The sequence below is a fragment of the Callithrix jacchus genome, chromosome 5 (assembly GCF_049354715.1).
Source record: "Callithrix jacchus isolate 240 chromosome 5, calJac240_pri, whole genome shotgun sequence".
Lineage (NCBI taxonomy): Eukaryota > Metazoa > Chordata > Mammalia > Primates > Cebidae > Callithrix > Callithrix jacchus.
In genome coordinates, this window is record NC_133506.1 from 57,931,475 (window position 1) to 57,943,992 (window position 12,518).

At 56.4% G+C, this 12,518-nt stretch overlaps 1 protein-coding gene across 1 annotated transcript; it reads left to right on the forward strand.

Annotated features, from left to right (window-relative positions):
• The first annotated feature begins 11,072 nt into the window (after positions 1–11,072).
• RPS21 (ribosomal protein S21) lies at positions 11,073–12,460 on the forward strand. Its single transcript, XM_002747741.7, has 6 exons — positions 11,073–11,106; positions 11,283–11,345; positions 11,576–11,639; positions 11,805–11,876; positions 12,254–12,309; positions 12,397–12,460. The coding sequence occupies exons 2-6, from the start codon at positions 11,296–11,298 to the stop codon at positions 12,404–12,406; spliced, it is 252 nt and encodes an 83-aa protein (XP_002747787.2). The 5' UTR covers positions 11,073–11,106; positions 11,283–11,295; the 3' UTR covers positions 12,407–12,460.
• Positions 12,461–12,518: the final 58 nt, after the last annotated feature.

The following is a 12,518-nucleotide window of genomic DNA, read 5'->3' on the forward strand; positions in this document are numbered from 1 at the left end:
CGCATGCCTGCCCACCCAGGTGGAGGAATGCGGCCGGGGTGCTGGGATCTGGGAGCCTGGAGAGCTTCTGAGTCCTCCGCCTCCTGGAATTCCCCAGGCCTGGCACCCGGCGGGCGCGGCTGCTCCCTTGGGACCTGCCTGCCTCTGCCTGCCCCAGGCGGCAGCGCTCTCAGAGTCTCCTCTCCCCAGGCCTTGGGGACCTGCAGAGGGACGAGGCTGTCAGTTTCGCTCACTCTGTGGAAGTCACTAATGCAGAGAGGCCTTCCCTGGCCATCTGCCCCTGGAGCCCCTTCATCTGGGCCATGGCCCTTCAGAGCCTGGGATAGGCGCCAGGTGGACAGGCTGGCTGGACACTGCCCTGAGTCTGAGCAGCAGCTGGGCCCCCACTTTGCAGAGGCCAGAGACACCTGCCCTCCAGCTGGGACAACCAACAACGTCTTCTGAGGGGCTGCATGTCCAGGGGGGTGCTCTCCTGGTGAGACCCTGCCCTAGACCCTCCTGGGATGCCAGTTGTCCCCCACCCCAGGCTGCAAGCCCCTGGGGACAGGGCTGTCTGTTCCATGCACCAAGGGGCCCCTGTACCCACCACCGGCTTGGACACGGTGGGTACTCTGTGCTCGGTGGTCCCCGACTTCTGATTTGCAATTGTTGCATAGAAACCGCACTTCAAGTGCCCAACAGAGCCAATCTGCTCTCTCTCGTAGGGCGTTGGAGCGGTTCACTGCATTGTTATAAAGGAGGCTCATGTGCGGTGATTTCGCCCGCTGTAGGCTAATGTGCGTGTGCTGAGTGTGTGCAAGGCAGGCAGGGCTCAGCTGCGACTCTGTGAGTTAAGTGTATGTGTCGTTTCAGCTGTGGGTGTTCCTAACGTACCATGGGTTTATGAGGACGTGGCTTCCCTGTTTGGGGAATGAATGAATCAATGGCAGGTGCTCATGTAGCCTTGTAATGCAGACTTGGAGCTCAGAGAGGGTTTCTGACTCCCAATGCAGGCTCCCTGAAGCTGGGGACAGCGGCCAGGCAGGGACTGCCCTGTGTCCTGGCCAGGATAGTGGGGGAGCTGGCAGGCCTGGTCCATTCTTTGCCCAATCTCAGCTCAGTGGGTCCCTAGCTGGGAGCCTGGGAGAGTCTTAGGGCTTTGAGTGTTGGGTGGGGACAATGGTCCCTCCCTGCTGGGTGGCTGTGAGGCCCCGAGGGGAGTGGGCAAAGCACCCCCTGAGGCAGAGGCCCCAAGCTCTGAGAGGTGGTGGTGCTGTGGGAGGGAGGTGGGGGCCGAGGCTCTGCCCGCCTCCCAGGCCGGGTGCCAGTTTCTTGGCAAGAGCCCTCCAGGGCCCTGCCGACTGCTGGGTGCCTCCCACCAGCATGGCGGGTTGAGAGTCCTTCGTGGCACACAGCGGCTGGGCAGGAAGTGCAACCCCATCCCCTCTCTGAGGTCTCCTCACAGGGCTGCCTCAGGTTCAATCCACCTTGGCCCAGAGCCCAGGGCAACCTCAGACCCTGCGGTGCCACCTGCGGAAGTCCCAGCAGATGGGGGCCTCTTGCTGCCCCTCGGGGGCGTGTTGGCTCCCGCAGGTCGTTCCAGGGCCTGGGAGCTCCAGCCGGGCCCAGAGCTGGGCCGGGCTGGAGCCTTGAGGAGCTGGGAGGGCCAGGCTGAGCAGGACAAGCCTGGGCGACTCACCTGGGGCAGGAATGTGGATTCTGTCACTTTCTGTGGAGGCTTTCAAGACGTAACAAAGCCTCTCCTCTGGGCTGCTTCCTGCGGTGCTGGCATGCAGGGTTGGTCTGGGGCTCAGTAAGGCTGCACTGTGCTGGGGGAGATGGGGGCGGAGCAGGGGTCCGAGGTTCCTGGCTGGGCACCACCAGGGCTGGAGAAATGAGGGCCCCACACTGCTGTCTCTGAACGTGCTATGCCCGAAATCCTGCCATTCCCACTGGGCACACCTGGCCCTCCAGTCTTCACTCCCGGGGAAGCGACTCCATCCCCTCTTGGCCTCAGTCCCTGCTCTGTCAATGGTCTGATAACTGTCCTTCCCAGAGGGCTGCCATGGGGTCTCCGCAGGGCCCCACAGGTGCCTGGCTGCTGGTCAGGAACCCCGTGGGCTTCCCGGACGGTGACTCCTCTCAGGCCACAGTCACAGGTGGAAGGACGGAGCCTTCTGACGAGGCTCTCCTGGCCCTGCGGTCTGGCCCTGGCGCTGGAGACCCTGCTCCGTGGAGCCCTGTGTCTGTCCGCCTGCTTGCTGGCTTAGACATTCTGGACGGTTCTCCAAGGGCAGGAGGAGCTGGGCCCTGGAAAGCCAGTCCCAGGCCCCTTCTTGGATAGACAGGCAGGCAGAGGAGGCCCATTTCCTTTTCCTTTTGTTTTTTTTTTGAGACAGAGTCTCACTCTGTTGCCCAGGCTGGAGTACAGTGGCACAATCTTGGCTCACTGCAACCTCCACCTTCCGGGATCAAGTGATTCCCCTGGCTTGGCCTCCTGAGTAGCTGGGACTTCAGGTGTGCACCACCATGCCTGGCTAAGTTTTGTATTTTTAATAGAGATGGGGTTTCACCTTGTTGGTCAGGCTGACCTCGTGATCTGCCCTCCTCAGCCTCCCAAAGTGCAGGGATTGCAGGCGTGAGCCACCGCCCCAGCAAGGAGGCCCATTTTCATTGGGAAAACAGTGACAAAAGTGAACGCAGTCAAATTACTATATCTCTGTGTCTATTCGCACCCCCTGCCTCTGCATAGTGTACCCCTCATGAGGTCCCTGGCAGCCCCTTTCCTAATGAATCCTCACCTCCACCCAGGGTTAAGGAGAAAAGATTCTGCCTCCAGATGGGGAAGCTGTGGCTTAGAGAGGAGACGGACTGGTGTGTGTGGAGGTGGCACCAGAAACAGGCCTGTCTGGTTCCTGGGTCTCTGCCTTAATTAGGGTGCTGCCTGGCTCTGGAATGCTGGGGCCTGGGGTCTGGAATGCTGAGGCCTGGGCTCCAGAATGCTGGGGCCTGGGGTCTGGGGTGGGAATTTGGCCTGGAGCCTAGACTGGGGCTTGGCCTATGCTGGGGTCAGAGGTCAGCTTGGGCCCAGCTCAGGACACAGGCCCACGGGTCCCAGGTGGGGATGGACGCCAGCCTCTGCCCAAGGCGGGCCTGGTCCTGGAGGCCGAGTGGGCTTTGCTTCCGGTTTCCCCTTCAGCTTCCTCTCTTTGAACCAGCTGGCTGAGCTGGCCTGGTGCCCGGCCAGTGTGGGAGCCCTCGGCGTGTCCACTGGGATGGAAGTGCCTCATTTGGCTCAGACTTTGGCCAGCCCCCAGGAGGTGTTGGGACAGAGGACGGGACATGCGTGGGTGTTTCCAACTTCTCCGTGTCTCTGCTGGGTTGGCCTGTAATCCAGGGGACTCATGGTGGGACCCAGTGCACAGGCCTGGCCAGCTCAGCCCCTCTGCCCGTCTTCACCATGTCCTGGAAAGGGGCATGAGGAACCTCCAGGGAGTGGAATGCGGAAGGTGCCCTGGGCCCCCAGGCTCTGACCCAGTGCCAGCCATGATCACAGCCGATCTGGGCACTTCCTCGTGGGTAGGCTCTTCCCTCAGTGAAAAAATTCTAAAGCCTCATCTAATACAATAAATTCAAACAACAAAATAGTAAAGGGAATTAAAGTAAAACTGAATGGCACAAAATGGGAAGGCACACTGGCCCAGCACTCCCTGTGACAAATGCAGTGACAGTCTCCAGGGCTCCTGGGTAGCTGGGCCTGCCCCTAGTGTTGGTGACCTCACTGGAGCATCTGCAAGCCTGAGGCGGGGCTGTTACTCCCTCTGTCTCTCCAAGACCGGAGGATGCCCGGAGTCATGGCTAAGGAGGCGGTGCCCCAGGAATCCCCCCACAGCTCAGGACCAGGTCCATGTTTTCCCCACACCCCATGAATCCCACTCTGACGCTGGCTGTTGTAGCCTTCACCCAGGCAGATTCTGCCTGGGGCAGGTGTAGGGGCCGGTGGCTATAGCTAGCTCAGTGTCAGGCTAGCTGCAGGAGAAGGCCTATCCCAGGCCCTGACCTGCCACTCACCAGGACACCCACCTCTCTGGCCTGGAAGGAGGATTTCCTTGTTGTGGGCTTATTCCCTTCTACGCACAATGCATTTGGGGCTGGCCTGGGTCCTGCTTGGCCCAGAAACAGATGCTCTGGGAAGGAGAAGGGAGGCTCCTCTCACAGGCTGCACTACCACACGTCTGAGAAGGTCAGGTTACCTGCCTGTGAGGTGAGCCTGCGGAGAGCTGGAGAGTGGAGCAGGGCTGTTGTGCACAGACACCTGCCTGGGCAGCCTGATAGGTGCCTGCGTGAGATCAGGGTGGCTACAGTGTGGCCTCCTGAGCCAACAGCCTCAAATCCAGACCTAGCCTTGTGATCTTGGGCATAGAAACAATGACAATGATGGTGGTGGCAATGGTGGTGGCGATGGTGATGGTGGTGATGATGGTGGTGGTGGTGGTGATGGGTAGTGGTGATGGTGATGATGGTAATCGTGGTGGTGATGGTGATGTGTAGTGGTGGTGATGTCTTGTGGTGATGGTTGATGCTGGTAGTGGTGGTGATGGTGATGGGTGGTAGTGGTGATAGTTGATGCTGGTAGTGATGGTGATGGGTAGAGGTGATGGTGATGGGTGGTGGTGATGGTTGTGTGGTGATGATGGTGATGGGTAGTGGTGGTGGTGATGGTGGTATGGCGATGGTGATGATGTAATGATGATGGTGGTGATGTGGTGTGGTGATGGTTGATGCTGGTAGTGGTGGTGATGGTGATGAGGATGGCGGTGTGGTGATGGTGATGATGTCATGATGGTGATGGGTAGTGGTGATGGTGATGGGTAATGGTGGTGATGTGGTGTGGTGATGGTTGATGCTGGTAGTGGTGATGATGGTGGCAGTGGTGATGGTAATGGGTGGTGGTGTGGCGATGGTGATGATATAATGATGATGGTGGTGATGATGGCTAGTGCTAGTATACTGAGTAACTCCTGGGTGCCACATCTTTTTCTGAGCACCGGATAGGTGTTGATTTGTTGAAAGCAGCTAACTCCAGCATGGCTGGGTGGCTCCATGATAATCGCTCCACTTTATGGCTGGAGGGAGAGGCAGCTAAGAAATTTGTGCCAGGTCACAGAGGCATAAACCTAGGTGATACTCGCAGTCAAAGTTATATACAGCAATTGCGGGGCATAATGGGGGCAGGAGCAGGTGTGTGCATGCTCTGGGGTGGGTGCAGGGGCACTGAGAGACCCCGACTGTGATCACCCTGCCAAGGCAGCGGCTGCTCTGAGCTGCTGGGGCTGCTCTAGGATTCTGCAAAAAAGGCTCAGCATGCTGGGTGAGGTGGCTCACGCCTGTAATCCCAGCACTTTGGGAGGCTGAGGTGGGCAGACCACCTGAGGTCAGGAGTTCGAGACCAGCCTGACCAATATGGTGAAACCCCATCTTTAAAAAAAAAAAAGGCTCAGCTTGACAGTATCTTCCAGTGCTGGGTCCTCCTGCTCCTGAGTCCCTCCTTCACACCTGCTCTCTGGACCTTTCCCACTTGAGATGCACTGGAGGCTCAGCAAACAGCTTACTGTAGAGAGAGGGGGTGAAGGGACCAAGGTAAGGGTCTCAGCTCCCTTCAGCCAGCAGGGAGCCCACAGGCCAGCCCCTCCCTGCTCCAGCACTGCTCTCAGACACCACCTAGTGGCTTCTGGGGACAGTGCTGGTGGCCCCAAGGCTCCTGACAGCTAAGCGGTGCCACCTCCTCTACAGGTCCCTGGAGGCTCTCCTCATGGAGAGACCCAGATGGCTTCCCTTGGGAGGACACTCCCTTCTCTGTTTTGGGGGTCTGCAATTTTGTACGGAGGTTTTCTTAAAGAAGTGCTTCTCCATATTGCATGCACCCAGGAGATGCAGGTTGCAGGGTTTCCCCTGAAGAACTCAGCCTTGGAGACACGGTGCCGAGAGTGGCCTTCTGTGCTTTGTGTGAGTGTAGTCTTTGAAAAAATTTTGAATTAACTGATGCAAAATAAAATACACTTTTTTTTTTTTTGAGATGGAGTCTTGCTCTGTTGTCCAGGCTGGAGTACAGTGGTGCAATCCTGGCTCACTGCAACTTCCACCTCCCAAGTTCAAGGGATTCTAGTGCCTCAGCCTCCCAAGTAGCTGGGACTATAGGTGTGCACCATCACGCCCAGCTAATTTTTGTATTTTTAGTAGAGAAGGGGTTTCACCATGTTGGCCAGGCTGGTTTGGAACTCCTGACCTCGTGATCTGCCCACCTTGGCCTACCTAAGTGCTGGGGTTACAGGCATGAGCCACCAGGCCTGGCTTCCCTTAACATTTAAGCATGCCACATATATATGTATGTATGTATGTACGTACGTATGTGTGTATGTATGTATGTACGTATGTATGTACGCACATATGTATGTATTTATACATTCCTGTCTCTCCTTTATTAGCAGCTTACCTTTTTTCTTGTGAGACGAATTCTCATTCTGTTGCCCGGGCTGGAGTGCAGTGGTACGATCCTGGCTCACTGCAACTTCTGCTTCCTGGGTTCAAGCGATTCTCCCACCTGTCTCCCAAGTAGCTGGGATTACAGGCGTGCGCCCCCACACCTGGCTAAGCACGCCATTTATAATTCTGCTCTAGCTTTCATTCCTGCTTGCACTGAACGTACAGGTGGCCAGTGGTCTTCTCACATCTTCTCTGAGCGTGCATCCTGTCCTGGACGCGCATGTATGTAGCTTTGTCAAATTCCCTAGTATAGAGAAGGGTTTTTTCAAAATGGAGTCTCGATCTGTCGCCCAGGCTGGAGTGTGATGTCGTAATCTCAGTTCACTGTAACCTCTGCCTTCTGAGTTTAATTGATTTTCCTGCCTTAGCCTCTCAGATAGCTGGGATTACTGGCATGTGCCACCACACCTGGCTAAGTTTTGTATTTTTAGTAGAGATGGGGTTTCACCATGTTGGCCAAGCTGGTTTCGAACTCCTGACTTCAGGTGACCTCCCCGCCTCGGCCTTCCGAAGTGCTGGGATGACAGGCATGGGCCACTGTGCCTGGTCCTGGATCTTTCTTATATCTTCATGTCTCTGCTAAAATGTTTTCAATATACGGAAGGTGTTATATAAAAACTGTTATAGGCCTGGCGCAGTGGCTCACGCCTGTAATGCCAGCACTTTGGGAGGCTGAGGCGGGCAGATCACGAGGTCAAGAGATCAAGATCAACCTGGCCAACATGGTTAAACCCTGATCTCTATTAAAAATACAAAAATTAGGCTGAGCGTGGTGGCTCATGCCTATAATCCCAGCACTTTGGGAGGCCGAGGCGAGTGGATCATGAGGTCAAGAGATCAAGACCATCCTGGTCAACAAGGAGAAATCCCGTCTCTACTAAAAATACAAAAATTAGCTGGGCATGGTGCTGCGCGCCTGTAGTCCCAGCTACTCGGGAGGCTGAGGCAGGAGAATTGCTTGAACCCAGGAGGCGGAGGTTGCAGTGAGCCGAGATCGTGCCATTGCACTCCAGTCTGGGTAACAACAGCGAAACTCCGTCTCAAAAAAAAAAAAAATTAGCTGGGTGTGGTGGCTCCCGCCTGTAGTCCCAGCTACCTGGGAGGCTGAGGCAGGAGAATTGCTTGAACCCGGGAGGGGGAGGTTTTGGTGAGCCAATATCCTGCCACTGCACTCCAGCCTGGGCGACAGAGCAAGACTTGTTCTCAAAAAAACAAACAAAAAAACTGTTATAATGTCCTTGTTTGCTAATTCTAACATCTGTGTTAGGTCTGGAACAATTTCCATTGATCGCTTTTTTTTTTTAATTACACGCCGTATTTTCCTGCTTCTTTTTTTTTTAATAAGACGGGGTTTCACCATGTTGGTCAGGCTGGTCTTAAACTCCTGACCTCAGGTGATCCACCCGTCTTGGCCTCCAAAGTGCTTGGATTACAGGCGTGAGCCACCACACCTGGCCTTTCCTGCTTCTTTAAATGTCTGGTAATTTTTGACTGGATGCCACACAATGTGTATTTCACCCTACTGGGCACTTGTTATGAATGTATTCCTGTAAAAACTCCTAAGCTTTTTTTCTGGGATGCAATTAAATTACTCGGAAGCAGTTTGATCCTTTCAGGTTTTGCCTGTATAATTTCTTAGGTGGGACCCAGGAAACATTCAGGGCAGGGATAACTACTCCCTGTTACTGATGCAAGACCTTTCTGAGTACTCCATCCAATGTCCTGTGATTGTGAGCTTTTCTAGTCTAGTTGAGGAAAGCAAGTACTATTTCCAGGCCTGTGTGAGCCCTGAGTAATCTTCTGAATGGTTCTTTCTCCAGCCTTTAGGAAATGCGCTGACAGTACTCTCCAGACCACGCAGGGAAGACCCTCTGCAGACCTCGAGTTCTTTCTGCTACTCTCTCCTTTCTGGTCCTCTGGCTGCCCCTGTCTCTGGCTTTCCAGCTGGAGAGAATCTCTAAACTCCCCAGGCCTCGCTGGGCAACTCACACACAGACACAGACGGGCAGGTCAGCTGTGCAGATCTCCAACTGCAAACAGCAAGTCATCTCCGCACATGTGCTGAGGGTCTGAAAAGAGCAGGCATCTCAGGGCCCACATGAACAGTGACCTTCCTGAAAGACGATGGCCTCAGTGACCTCACTTCCGATGCCTGGTTGCTGGAGTCCAGTGGAAACCACCACAGACACCCACATGAACACGTGGCTTCCAAGCCCAGCAGAACTTGTGGCCTCAGTTCCAACCAGGTCCAGATGTTAATGAAGTCGGCCTGACTCGGACCATGCTGTGTTAGGGACCCTTAGTGCCTTCCCTCAATCCTGTGTCCAGCGTGCAGCCCCAGAGAACTCCCAGGCACTTGGAAGATGCCTCAGGCAAACAGTTCCAGAAATCAGTGGCTAATGACAAGTGAATTGGCATGAGAAAAGTGGGTTCTCTGAGAGCCCTTAACAGTATAAGCTGACATGGGCTTGGGTCAGGAAAAGATGTGAGAGATGAGACCTGGAGCTCAGCCTGGAGTAGGGCTGTCCAGGCAAAGGGGCAGCGCAGGCACCAGCTGTGTTTCTAGAGGCTTCTGTGGCTTAGCCTGTGGGGCCCCTATGGGAGAGGTGGGATGTTCATGGTCCTGAGCCTGTCCTCTTGGGGTCTTGTCTCATCTGGAAGACAAAGTCCCAAACAGACATCTTAACTGAGGGACTGCCATGCACACTCCCACAGATGTGGGGTGGGGGCGTCTCTGGGATATTTGTTTTTTCCATGAATGGACCCTTGGCACCAGCAATGGGTATGGCATTAGCACTGCTCAGTCCGCACTGCTCTGTGGAGGAATGGGATGGTGGAAATTGGGAGGGGTTGGGGCAGGGAGAGGGCTGTGGGGTTTGGCCCATGTTCTGCCACTAGGCTCAGCCAAGCCCCTTCCCTGCTTGGGCCTTGGTTTTCTGAGGCTAGCTCTACATCCTAGGATTATGTCCCCCCACAGAGAAGACCCCAACACAGGCCCCGATACCCCTTCCATCTATCTTGGAGCTTCCTCCTGGCAACAGGGTTCGGGCTGCAAGACCCCACCCATCAATGATCACTCTTCGTGGGCCCATCTTTGTGTCATCTTTACTCCTCGGAACACATTCCCAGGAGTGGCTTGGAGGGGCCAAAGTGCTTCAGGGGAACGATGCCCCAGTTTGCATTCTTTTTTGTTTTTCTTTTCTTTCTTTTTTTTTGGGTGGGGGGACGGAGTTTCACTCTTGTTACCCAGGCTGGAGTGCAATGGCGCGATCTCGGCTCACCGCAACCTCTGCCTCCTGGGTTCAGGCAATTCTCCTGCCTCAGCCTCCCGAGTAACTAGGATTACAGGCATGCGCCACCATGCCCAGCTAATTTTTTGTATTTTTAGTAGAGATGGGGTTTCATCATGTTGACCAGGATGGTCTTGATCGATCTCTTGACCTCGTGATCCACCCGCCTCGGCCTCCGAAAGTGCTGGGATTACAGGCGTGAGCCACCGCGCCTGGCCTGTTTTTCTTTCTTTCTTTTTTTTTTTTTTTTTTGAGACGGAGTCTTGCTCTGTGGCCCAGGCTAGAGTGCAGTGGCCACATCTCACCTCACTGCAACCTCTGACTCCCGGGTTCAAGCGATTACTCCTGTCTCAGCCTCCCAAGTAGCTGGGATTACAGGCACCCACCACCACGCCTGGCTAATTTTTGTTTTTTAGTAGAGACGGGGATTCATCATGTTGGTCAGGCTGGTCTCGAACTCCTAACCTCATGATCTACCAGCCTCATCCTCCCAAAGTGCTGGGATTACAGGGATGAGCCACCGCGCCAGACCCTCAGTTTGCACTCTTCCGCACATTTACGTCCACAACTGCTACCAGTGCTGGGGAAGCAACACCAGGCCTGGTTTTGTTTGCTTCCCCTGCCCTGTCCTGGGGGTCTGACTGGTGAAAAATGGGACCCCAGGGTGGCCAGGTGCTTCTGACTCCGCGGTGGGCCGGTGTCGTTCCCTACCCTCAGGAACTGTCTGAATTTCTCCTCTGTGGAGTCCCTGCGGGCGTCCTTCGCCCACCAGCCCGCGGGAGTGTGACCAGCAGGCACCTGGGGAGGAGGCCTCCGCCCGCAGCGGCTCCGTCCACGGGCAGGGGAACCTCCCCACGCCCCAGGTGGCCGCAGGGTCAGGGGACCGGCGGGCTGGGGGCGCGCTGCGAGGGGCACGTCCGTATCCCCGGCCTGGCCGGCAGCAGGCAGCTAGGCTCAGCCCCCGCCCCTTCTCCCAGGTGCCCATTCGCGGCTCCCGAGGCGCTCGCAAGGGTCGACTGCGTCCGTGGGGCACAGCCAAGGGGCTAAGACAAGACGCCGCGCCGGGCGACCACCGCGTACCCTAGGACCCACCGGGCAGGTCCGGGACACCCACCACCACAACCGTCGAAACAGGAAGTGCGTCAGGGAGGCGGCCAGCAAAAACGCATCGCGCAGACTCGCTGTGGCTGTGTGACCCGGAAGCACTCACTAAGGCCCCGCCTTGCCCACTGGTTTCTCTGCCGGGTGACACGCCGCTTCCTTCCTCTACTCGTGCGCGGTGTGGTGGTAACAGGTATGGCGCGCGGCGCGGACTGTGGGCTCAGGGCTGGGCTTGGGTAGGAGCGGGGGCTTGGACACGGGGAACGGGGTGCGGGTTGCGGCTGGGGCCGAGACCCTAGGGGCGGGTTTGCGCCGGGAGCCGGGGCACCGTTCCGACCGTCCTCATGCCGCCGCGCGGTGACCCCGTAGGCGCAGCCTCGAGATGCAGAACGACGCCGGCGAGTTCGTGGACCTGTACGTGCCGCGGAAATGGTGAGTGCCCTCCCCACGCCCCGCTGACTGCACCCCCACATGCCCCTGCCCCTTCCACATCGCACGCGTGCGTTGGCCTGCTCTTATTCCCCGCATCCCTGCCGTTCTTACGCCGCCACGTCCCTCGCGTGTCCTTATTTCCTCCGACGTTCGTCTTTTCCATCCACACTCCCTCAGCACTCCTCCATGTCCCTCCTCCCCTCTGCTCACTGCGCCGTCTTCCTCCACAGCTCCGCCAGCAACCGCATCATCGGTGCCAAGGACCACGCATCCATCCAGATGAACGTGGCCGAGGTGAGCTGGGAGCCCCGAAGGAGAATGTGGGATGTTTGTGCCGGGAGAGGCAAGCCTGGCCCATTAGGGAGGAGTCCCAAGGGGGAAGATACAGGCAGAGGCTGGCTTTGAGGATTGGTTTCCCAAACTTAGGGGAGTGGTTTGTGACCCTTCTTCTCTTTCTAGGTTGACAAGGTCACAGGCAGGTTTAACGGCCAGTTTAAAACTTACGCTATCTGCGGGGCCATACGTAGGATGGTGAGTGTTTCCTGGGCAGTGCTCATCATCTCGGGACATGGTGGACTTTTCCCTGCGCATTTGATCTGTGATGGTGCCTGAGCAGATTTGCTGACAGCTGCACTGTGCTGCCTGCCTGCCTCTCTCTTCCTGGGATTGGAAGAGGGGTGCCATGAGAAAACACTCAGGCAGTAGACTCTGCCTCTCACTAGGAGGCACCTCACGCCACATAGTCAGGCTGGAGGCTGCCCCTGCTCCTCCCGGGAGAGTTGGCTGCCCGCCTGCGCCAGTGTCCATTTGCTTAGTGGGGTGGGGGATGTGGGCTGGTCACACAGCTGACCACCTGCCATCTTAGGCAGCTGGAGTGGAAATCATCTTAGTGTGCTGTTTTTTTTAAGGGTGAGTCAGATGATTCAATTCTCCGATTGGCCAAGGCTGATGGCATCGTCTCAAAGTAAGGTTGGGGGCTCCCATTTGGGCAGAGTAGGTGGACAAGGGCTGCTCGGGATGTGGTCCTAACGTCCTTTTCTCCTGGTTCTAGGAATTTTTGACTGGAGAGAATCGCAGATACGGAGTATTTGTCATAAATAAATAGCGAAAACCTACTCGTGCAGGTTCATTCTCTGCTGTGGGCCCAGGGCTGGGGTTTTGTTGTCAGTGGGC

What these genes read in the sequence shown, in the direction of transcription:
- RPS21 (XM_002747741.7), top strand. Translation starts at nt 11,296, where the DNA reads ATGCAGAACGACGCCGGCGAGTTCGTGGACCTGTACGTGCCGCGGAAA. An exon ending in CTGTACGTGCCGCGGAAATG is followed by an intron (nt 11,346 to 11,575) that starts GTGAGTGCCCTC and finishes CTTCCTCCACAG; the next exon opens with CTCCGCCAGCAACCGCATCA. An exon ending in GCGGGGCCATACGTAGGATG is followed by an intron (nt 11,877 to 12,253) that starts GTGAGTGTTTCC and finishes GTTTTTTTTAAG; the next exon opens with GGTGAGTCAGATGATTCAAT.